Source organism: Cucumis melo, chromosome 10 (assembly GCF_025177605.1).
Source record: "Cucumis melo cultivar AY chromosome 10, USDA_Cmelo_AY_1.0, whole genome shotgun sequence".
In the NCBI taxonomy this organism is placed as follows: Eukaryota; Viridiplantae; Streptophyta; class Magnoliopsida; order Cucurbitales; family Cucurbitaceae; genus Cucumis; species Cucumis melo.
In genome coordinates this window covers 560,966-571,807 of record NC_066866.1, presented here as the reverse complement: position 1 = coordinate 571,807, position 10,842 = coordinate 560,966, and the positions used below count along the sequence as shown (strand labels likewise).

Here is a 10,842-nt window from a genome sequence, read left to right as displayed (position 1 = left end):
ACTATTTCGTTTCTTTTTCTTTTATTTTTAATAATTTATTAATAAAACCTCGAAATATTTACGGTTTATCTAACAAAATAAGAAAAACACATAGTGTATGATCATTCCATATTTGCTTTTGTAATTTATTAATCCCGATTCAATATCGCAATTAAGGCCCGGTGTTGAATACTAAAGACAGAAGTCTTTCATCCTGAACATCTTAAGGCATTGTATGGCCCGATATTGAATAAAATAAAGGTAGAAGTCTTTTATCCCGAACCATCTTGGTGCAATTAAGACTCGAGATCGAATAACCAAATATCGAAGTCTCTCAGGATAATGTATGCCAGGATTGAATAAAACGAAGATAAATTTATTTCATCGTCTCGATACCACTAAGATCCGAGAGAAGAAGCAATTACTTAAGGAAAAATTCTTTCATCTCGGTACTTATCAGGATATGGTATACTCGAGATCGTGTATCAAAGTCTATACGATTATGTATCCTGTATTGACTGGGGTAGTTTGGGTATTTTATATTATGGATCTGTTAGTTTTTTTTGTTTTCGAAATTGTTGTATACTTTGTAAATATTTTGATATAAAAAAAACTATTTTTTTAAATAAAGAATCCGAAATAGAAATGGGCCTGACAAAATTTCCGGTCGGCCCACTAGCAACAAAAAACGGGCCAAACTATTTTTTCAATTCGACTCGTCGGCCAGGAGGAAAAAAGTCCAAGACGATCGCGGGAATGTGACGACGTGTCGGCTCAGTCCCCATAGATATCTTTCGACTTGGCGAAATGAACTGAAACAGCTCTTAAAGATGAGCAGAGTGTAGACAGTAGATTCCTTTTGGCGATCTTCATCGTACCACATAGCCATGGCCAGCCTCCATCTGCCCTCTAACGCTCCCGTCAAGAACGGCCTTCCACCCCAAGAACTTCTCGATGATCTTTGCAGGTACGCGCTTTGTTTCTGTTTCTCTCTATTTGATTACGTTTTGCTGTGAGCTATTTATTTGTTAGATGTAGAGATCTTACGGTTTTTAGCTAAATTTGATACGAGCTGGTTTATTCTAACTATCTTTCTTTTTATTTCTCCACCTGATTGTCGTATGTAGATATCAAAATAAAGAAAGTCATAGGTAGAAGTAGTTTTTATAAGTTTGATTTAAAATAAGAAAATAAAAAACTAGATGAATATCAGATGGAGCCTTCATTGTCAACTATTAATGTTGGATGTGGAAAAGTATGTTTTCATTAGTTAGAATTAAAATGGTTTTTTTTTAGGTTCGAGATGCTATGTTAGTGTTGTTTTTCACCTTGTGGAGTTGTAGTTTTCAATTAACCAACACCTTTTCTTGAAGTCAGGAAGTTAAATGAAATATACTGCCCCCTTTTCTTCATCTTTGCTTTTACTCATGCTTGGCGGGACTATGGTTGGTCATATTAAGCCACCCATGTCGAGGTGTCATTTTGATGCCTTCTTTTTCCCTCATATGCAGCCGATTTGTCTTAAATGTGCCAAAGGAAGATCTACAATCATTTGAGAGGATTTTGTTTCTAGTTGAATATGCCCATTGGTTCTACGAAGACAACTCGGTAGAAAACAATCCTTCACTGAAGTCCTTCAATTTGAAGGAGTTCACTTCATTGTGTATCCTAAGCATCATGTAATCCATTACCTTAACAATGTGCTTGGATGTTGTTTTCAATGTTCTGTTTCTATGGTAAATAAATGCAACTCTATTTATTAATTTTATTATTTATTTATTTAGCCTGTGAGTAACTTGATTATACCATCTCAATTTGTGGTAAACTGTTTATGCACCCACACATACATAACATATTTTTGAGTCTGTCAAACCCGTACTTTCACTTATAAGTCTGAATTTATGGTATCTCTGTATGGTTGCATAATGCTTTCTTATTTTCTTATGCTACTTTTCCTGGATATCTTTGTCTTCCCTTAATCTTCTACAGTATTTAGTAGTTGTGATGTTTTGAAACCATATGTGCCCCACATAGACGACATATTTAAGGACTTCACGTCTTATAAGCTTCGAGTTCCTGTCACTGGGGGAATTATTTTGGATGAAACCTTTGAGAGGGTATGTTTTGGTTTGTTATTATTAAAAAGATGGTAGCTGTGAGGAGTACTTATACTCTATTTGTGCCTTCTTTTCTTTCTCAACCAAACAGTGCTTACTAGTGAAGGGATGGAAGGGGTCAAGCTGGAGTTTTCCTCGTGGAAAAAAGAGCAAGGACGAAGAAGATCATGCCTGTGCTATTAGAGAAGTAATTTTTCTTTCTTATTTTGGACTTTGATCACAGTAATTAGTATTTCGTGTTTGAAAATGCCAACTTTTATTGAGAAAAAATTAATTGAGTATGAAAATATTATAGAAAATACATAAACCACGAGAGAGGAAAAAAACTCTAAAATCTTTTGGTACAAAGCTTCGAAGGGAAGCATTGAACCTCTGTAAGGCCCAAAGTTCCTCCCAAGACCTCACGACTACTCTTCCCTTATTTCTCTCCCGTGATACCATAATATCACAGCGAAAGTGCCCTTCCAAAGAGTCACTATCTATAATGGAAAGGAGGGTGAAATAGTAGTTCCTGGACTGTAAATGGTTATCTTATCGTATTTCCTCCTATGGCACAAAGCTTCAGGTTTATGGGCTCGAACTGGTTGTTTTTCATCTGATATTATTTGTATCAAGCAAAAAAGAGCATCAAGGAGGTTTTGTCGCTTCCGGGCTTCAACTGAATTACCTATGTCTGTATCAAATCAAGTTGGTGCTTCGGCTCTTATCTCACCATGGAATATATTTTGCATTGAGAATGTAGGTTTTAGAGGAAACTGGTTTTGATGTTACACCGTTCCTTATCAAAGAAGATTTTATTGAAGTGATGTTTGGACAACAGAGAGTGCGGCTCTACATTATAGCTGGGGTGAAAAATGATACTGCCTTTGCGCCTCTTACTAAAAAAGAGATCAGTGTATGTCTTCCTTCTTCGTTTTTCTATCACTTTAAGGCTGATTCTATTCGGTTCAAAGCTATGTTTGCACTCTTTCCTACCTTTTTCGTTAATATTTGTGATGTTTGTATATACATATATACTTCATTGACAATGCGTTGGTTGATATGATTTTAAAGGTTCTTTAATTTATTGTGTTCGTTCCTCTTAAGAAATTGTATTGCTCTAATGCTGATTTTTGAGTCTTGTGAAGCACAATGTATAATGGATATGTAATTTGAAAGCAGGAAATTGCGTGGCATCGACTTGACGACCTTCTACCTGTGAGTGATGATGTGATATCTCATGGCATCACTGGCCTTAAGCTTTACATGGTGGCTCCTTTCTTGGAGTAAGCATCAGTGTGTAGTTTTCTTGATGTTTTCTTCACGCAGTTAGAAATTAATTTATGTTTAATGGATTCGACAATTTTAAATTTCAGGTCATTAAGATCATGGATTTTGAAGCATCAGCCACCCGTGGCTCCTAACTTTGACATGCCTGTGAAAGGTAATCTGTTTGCAACTTGCAAATTCTTTAAAAGGGAATTAGTAACACAAGAAAAGTTTCCTAGACATATGAACTATCACGAGTGGTTTTATCAAACAAATGTAACCTTCAAAATCAAAATGGAAAAGGAAAACAGGTAAATAACAATTGTCATGAAGAATATCTTAGATGAAAAATTGAAAACAAGAATTCGTTTTTACTTGTTTGGATTGAGTCTCCTATTATATTAGGTCTCTTAGGAAGGATTTCGTAACATGAGGTATACTTTTATTTAGTAACATTGTGGAAGTCGTAGGAAAATAATGGAAGCATACATCTTCCAACAGATCTACTAGAGCCATGCCTGTAGGCGAGGTTCCGAAATCTGGATACTATTGTTGCCATAGCCACTATATTAACAAGAAACTGAAGTTACCATCCATCAAAATTATACGCATTATTCCTTTGTTCTATTAATCCGATTTGCAAAACACTAAGCCTCTCAACTTTCTCGCATTCTTTGCCAATGAGCTCTATTAAAGCAGCTATAAATTGTTGCTTTCCACTCAGGATACACCATGTGGAAGGTGAAGAATACCTCGATGAGCAATAGCTCAATCATTTTCGACAACCAGCCGATTAAATTGGATTCTGATCCTGGAAGAAGCCTCAAAAACTTCAAATTCGACACAGCCTCTATCTTGCAGGCTATGGAAAGTGCTTTTGCTGCATGAATTTCAACAAGGAATGCATATTGCACTACGGCTGGTAGCTCGGTTTCACTTCGTTTTCTTTTCTTTTTTTCTTTTTTTCTTTTTATTATTATTATTATTGTGTAGTACATTTAGGTAATATTGTGCATATATGTCTGGTTTTGTTCTTGACTTTAAATGTAGATCATGTACAGATCCGTTTAGCGATTTTACTTATCTGGTTTTTGGTTGTATAGAATAACAACATAGGAGATATGGTTCTAACTCACAGCACTTTGAATAATTCTAACTCACCGCTCATAGCTGGTGCAAGTACCCTTTTCTCGTTTCCTTTCGAGAGTTGCCATTTTTCCTTAGACCATGTTTCAAAAGTTATTTCGGGGGGCTAATTTGGGTAAAAATTAGGAATGATTTTGGTGCCAATGTTTGTGTAGCAACTGCCACATTCACATTGTTTTAGGTCGTTTTAGTATATCGTCGGCTCGTTTATGTCGTGAAACGCTTGACTATCACATTAGTCAATAATTACTGAATATATTACATTAAGATTTTGTCATTTTTTATATGATATAAGTGCTATGAATAAGAAGTTTCAAGGTGAATTATATCATTCCTATAATCCAATTTTCTTCAACAAGCTGACATATACAAAATGTAATTAATTTATTTCCTACCCTTTGAGATCAATGAATTAAAATTTTAAGTCAATAATTATACCAATTTAAACTATAAGTCGAATCGTCCTTTTTGTAGTAATTTGTAGTTATTTTCCTTCAATTTCATATAATTGAAAATTTTCTAAATACTTTTTTTTCTCAAAAAGATCTTAAATTTAATGAAAATTGATGCCGACTACTTTATTCTCTTTTATCTAATTTACATTAATCTTTATACTAAAAAAGTCCTACATTAACGTGTAAAACGAATTCTAATGAAACATATATTAAAATTTACTCAAAAAAATAATTTGTTTACGAATAGGGCGATTTCCAACTCAAAAACCAAATGCGTCGGTGACAAATCATTCCATCAAATAACACATTGAGAAAATGAGTAAAAATTTAAGAAAAAAAACGTGTATTTGAGCATTTTCTTTCTTTCTTTCTTTCTTTCTAATTTTTGCTTTTTCCAATATTAACTCATCCACATAAAAACGTGCCAAATGAAATATTCCACCATGTTTTTAAACCTTCCATTTTCTTATTCCAATTTTTGATTTTTGGCAATGACTCTGATCCTCCAGTCAACGGTCATTATTTCAAATAAAATATCATACCCAATAATTTCACCAATTATTTTCTCCATTTACGTTCTAAAGTCAGACTTATGACACCACATTACTAAATATCTGCATTAACAATCATAACTTTGGTTTGGATACTTTAGCCTCTCTTATTCAAACCAAGCAAACAAAAGACGATGAAAATAAAATTAACCCACAGTTTTAGTTTAAATTAGTTTTTCATCCATCGACTTAAATTTGTAGAATAATAGGTGATATTAAGGCATATTATTATTGGACCGTTGTTTCGTCAATTTAAACCTTTTGGTAAATCGATGATTTAACCATTCTAATTTCTCTACTTACATAATTTGGGTTTAAAATGTATAATTATATTGTGTGGAAATTAGAAACTTATTTCTTTTGTGTAATTAACCATTCCTTTTTCTTCAATAAGTAAATATGACATGGTTAAAGGAGTTTATCCATCGCATATAGGCTTTAAGGACATCATGACACAACTGTGAGGTAAAGTAAGGACCTAAAAGATCGAATGGAACGATACAAAGACAAATAAGTAAACCTCTTATGAATTCCAAGATACACTACTTATCAATTTTTATTAAGAAGATTCATCGTCCCAAAGGAAATAGATAACTCAAAAATTTCACCTTTCTTTTTCATTGGTTTTTGGTTATGGTAGAAAATATCGATATTGACGTTGACAAATTGTTGAAAGTTGATCATAATTCATAATTGCCATGCATGCATTAGTTCTTTTCTCATTTTTAATGCATTGTGTTTTTAAATTTAATGTTTATATAAAATCTAAATATACTTTTTTCAACAATGGGTAAGAAAATTCTTACATATTAAATTAGAAAAGTATGTATGTCTCCATTCAAAATTATCTGCTCTTATTTTTCGACTATTGAATTACATACTAAAAATAAAAATTTTGAAAAATTTATAAATATAACAAAAGGTCACTATTTACGTATAATAGAATGTTTAAATTAATTTTGATACACCATATACATCAAATTTAATATTAAATTAGTACATATGCTAAATAGAGGCGTATTTGATATCAAAATTAATTTGAATACGGGACGTTAACAAGTATTTGAAAATTTTACTAAATGCACTAATATTTTAAAAAAAAAAAAACAGAGATAACACTTTTTCCTCCAAAATTAAGGTGTAAATTCTTAAATGTAAGAACAAATAAAAACAAACATTTTAAATTTGTGATCTAAATTAAATTTAAATTCAGAATGTTGGAAATAAATTCCCAACATTTTGAAATTCAAAAATCAAAGAATTGAAGAGACAAAATTTAGAGACGAAAAGAAGTGTTGTGTATTTTTAGAAAAACCAAAAGCAGAAATCATTTGTTGAGCCATCATTTTCAATTTTTATTCTACGAGGATTTTGTCGCTATACCTCAATGAAATAACAATTCATCATAAATAAAAAGAGGCAATCTAATAATTATTTTATTTCATAAATAAAAAAAAAGTCACATTTTGTTAACTTTACCATAATTGAAAATAAATCGAAGCTCACGTTAAATTGTCAAATTTGATTATTTAATGACAAAATTTACGTAAGAAATGTTACAATCTAAGACATACTTAGAAACGATCGAGACCAACAATATAAATGGTATTTATTGAAGTTTATGGATTAATTTTATGTGTATATATTAACATCTAGAAAAATAGCTGTCTAACTGATATTAGAAGGCTCTTTTGGAAAAAGGAAAGATATGAGAAGACAAGTGCATATGGTGAGAATTAAGCATTTGGAATAATAATCCTTGTATGCTTTCTTGCTTTTCACTTCTTGGTTGGCACACCATTATATAGAATAGATGTTATATATATAGTACTCATTACATTTCTCATCTCAAATTATTATAATTTCCTCTTCTTCACCATTACCAACAAAATATTCTTTTTAATAAAAAATAAATATTTCATCTACATATGCTCATTCTGCCAATAATTTATGATATCCCAAAAAACATTTCAATGCTTTAGATTATTATTATTATTATTATTTGGTCCAAAATTTTTTGTTAAAGTCTCGAATAAACTTATATCAAGTAGAGATATGTTTTGGATAATTTTCATAAATACAATAAATAAATTGGTAAAATATTTACGATATGTGTAACATTTTATCGTGTATTTCTTCTTTTATTCCTCTGTAATTTGACTTTTTTTTTCATCGTCTTTTTTTTTCTCCAAATTTTTATTTGGTTGAAGATCGTGTATCAAATATAAAAGATTTAATTTTTTTTTATCCAAACGTTATTTGATTGTTCAAGATCGTATACTAAATATAAAAGATATTGAAAAAAATGTCGTTTAGATTTGGATAGCACGATCATGTATAAAAAACAGTCAAATCTAAACGATCGTCGTGTACATAAAAAACAAACGAACATAAAGTAAAATCTAAACGATCATGTACCCTAAACCCTAAACCCTAAACCCTAAATCTAAACGATCATGTACCAAAAGAATATTTAGTCAAATCTAAACGATCGGGTATTGTGAGTATGTGAGTTTTTTTATGTTTTTAGAATTGTTGTTGTCACTTTTGAAAAGAACTCGTATATTCTCTTCAATTATATTTGTAAAAATACAAATAAATAATTACATAGGGATAATTAATAAATGTGATTTGTTCCTTATTAGCAACTAACGCGCCACTTTCTTAATAAACACATGAAATACGAACTTATCATGGACTAAAGTTTCTTAATTCATTAATATTCCCAAAAAATATTGGATTCCAACATTAAAAATATATAGATAAATTATTGCAGATATTTATTTTATTATTGAGAAGAATAATAAAATAAAATATTGTATCATTAATTACCCACGTGAAAATTATTTTCTTCTGGCAAAGAAAATAGTTGGCTCTGATTTGTCTAGAAGTAAACAATATATTTCGAAGATTTTATTTGTATTTTTTTTCCTAAAAAAACATATATTACTAAGGTTATTAAATTTAAAATAAAAAAATAAAGAAATAAAAATAATATTTTGGATATTACTGTCCGAACATAAAGATATTACTATTCTCCGATTTGTACGTTATAATTTCTGCACTTTGCTGCAAATAATTCAGTACGGACAACCCTACAGCCTTTTCCCTCTTTCAATAAACTCTTAAAATATTATTTGTATTTTTTTTTTACTACCAATTTTCGTAATATTTTTCATATAGTTGAATAATATCTCAGTGACAAAAATGGAATCAATTAATTTTTAAGAGAGATTTGCATGGATATTTTACTAAAATAACGTTGTTTTGAAACTTATTACAAAAGTAGGGTTGGACGAGAGATTCTATTTCGTATTTAATTATTTTGATTTATATTATTAAATTATTGTATTAGACGTTTTGTTTCATATTTAATTATTTTTCAATTAAAAAGATTTACTATAAATTTAAGATTTGTAAATATTCATAAATTAGAAAATTAACGTAAACATAAATTAGAAAAAAAAAAAGTTAGAACGAAATTTCATTAATTTAAAAATGTAAAGAACGTATGTTTTTAATAGGTTTCCATAACAATAAATTTGGTTTTTGTAAAACAAATAGATTTGTGTTCGTGTAAGAGAGAAAAATAAAATGTATTTATTTTCTTAAATAAAAATTATTTTTAAAATATATTATTTTAAAACGACGATAAAAGAATAAAAATGAAAATAAAATAAAATGAAGACTCAGCTCAATGAAATAGAAAAAGAAAATAAATAAAACTTAACATTTTTTTGGTAATTTGTTTGAAAATAGCATTATTCAAACGTTATTAATAGAATTTTACCAAATTTCATGTTAGTGATTTTTGCAATTTGGGTCAAAATAAAAATAGGAGCAAGAGAAGTAGGTGAGTACTTGGTTTTAACTTTTTAATTAAGTTGGTAAGCATTTAATTTTATTTAGGTAGCAATAATACGAGAGGGGGTCGTGGAGAGAGGAAAAGGGGCCACGTGTAGGGAGGGGGAGAAATCAAAGCCGTCCAGATGAAGAAGGTGTAGTCGATGTTTGACTGAAGGGATTGGTCTAGGAAAGCGTGTGTGTGTGTTGAGTGAAGGACGTGACGATGACCGCTTTGAGATAGAGGACAGTGTCCTTTTATCTGGAGGGGCTGCCGTACCCTTATGATCTCTTACGACTCTCATCCCCCCATACCCTCCCCTTCCCCCCCACCGGCCCCTACTCTCTTCATTCTCCTTTCTTTTCCTGCTACCTTATATAACATATTTCAAGCCCGTGATATGGTTTCTTCATCGTCTCCATATTTCGTTCCAACTGCCCAACAGACCGATTTGGTTTTCTAACCCAACAGTCTCCTCATAATTTCAAACCCATTTGCCAACACCCCTCACGTTGGTTAATTTATAGAGTTTTAAAACGTAGAGATTTATTCTTTCAACTTTTGAACGTAATTATTCGAATTACAATAAGAAAAAAAAAAACAATTTAGTCATTTTAACTATATGCTGTAAATTCCAACTCTTTGATTTTAACGTAGACATCTTAAGATTTATGGCTATTTAGAATTCATTGAAAAAGATTATGACTAGGTTTAACTATGACTCATTTTATAGCGTGACAAAATCCTATACATATATATATATACTATTTCTTGCCTTGTAAAGTTGAACCAACCTTTGAAAATACATTCGAGAGTCAATGATTTGATTATTTTAGTTTGATAAAAAAATAATAAACACTAAAACAAAGAGTAAAAAATAATAAATGTCAAATAGCAAATATGTATAGTTTTAAAATAGTGTTTACTGTGTAATATCACAATATATTAGCTAAATATGATGATTATAGAAAGCATTTAAAGAACCCCAAGAAAATCATGAGGTTGGTTTTAAGTTTAGTTTCCAACTTATAAATTTTATGTATACTAAATTACTAAGAAGAATAATTAAGTGAGCTGTTAATCGTCATAGGTGAAAATAATGGGTGAAACTATCGCAAATAAGTTGATGAAAAATATTAAGTTTAAGCAAATAACAACATAGTAAACTTTTTCTAATCATTAATCAAATCGAAAGGTAGGTGGATCATTTTCTTTTTCTTTTTTTATCAACCTAACATAACACAATCTGAGAATCAATGTCCCAAACATTTAAAATTATTTGAAGTGAACTACTTTTGCGTCTAAAACTTTTACGAACATTTTTTACATCTTCGAAAGTACAAAAACTCGGGTCTTTGTAAAATTGAAAAGACTTTAATTGCATAGTCTTATAAATGTCAAAATCAAAATTATTATACACTTTTAAATTTTGAAGAATCTTTTTGAACACAACAACACTTTTTTTTTTAATTAAAATTTCAAAATCCATTAGATACATTATA

At 30.3% G+C, this 10,842-nt stretch overlaps 1 protein-coding gene across 3 annotated transcripts; it reads left to right on the top strand.

The window, feature by feature from the left end:
* Window positions 1-767: 767 nt before the first annotated feature.
* On the top strand, window positions 768-4,541 carry LOC103489466 (mRNA-decapping enzyme subunit 2-like). Of its 3 annotated transcripts, XM_008448664.3 has the most exons (8): window positions 775-946; window positions 1,491-1,642; window positions 1,969-2,096; window positions 2,188-2,283; window positions 2,839-2,991; window positions 3,258-3,361; window positions 3,452-3,519; window positions 4,069-4,541. In XM_008448664.3, the coding sequence occupies exons 1-8, from the start codon at window positions 867-869 to the stop codon at window positions 4,230-4,232; spliced, it is 945 nt and encodes a 314-aa protein (XP_008446886.1). In that variant the 5' UTR covers window positions 775-866; the 3' UTR covers window positions 4,233-4,541. The 3 variants fall into 3 exon arrangements, with proteins under 3 accessions (XP_050946949.1, XP_050946950.1, XP_008446886.1); XM_051090992.1 differs by lacking the exon at window positions 2,839-2,991 and having other exon boundaries at window positions 768-946; XM_051090993.1 differs by lacking the exon at window positions 1,969-2,096 and having other exon boundaries at window positions 771-946; window positions 1,491-1,587.
* The last annotated feature ends 6,301 nt before the right edge of the window (window positions 4,542-10,842 follow it).

Coding starts and splice junctions, on each gene's coding strand:
- LOC103489466 (XM_008448664.3), top strand. CDS start 867: ATGGCCAGCCTCCATCTGCCCTCTAACGCTCCCGTCAAGAACGGCCTT. Junction 3,362..3,451: donor ATGGTGGCTCCTTTCTTGGA/GTAAGCATCAGT, acceptor TTTAAATTTCAG/GTCATTAAGATCATGGATTT. Junction 3,520..4,068: donor CTTTGACATGCCTGTGAAAG/GTAATCTGTTTG, acceptor CTTTCCACTCAG/GATACACCATGTGGAAGGTG.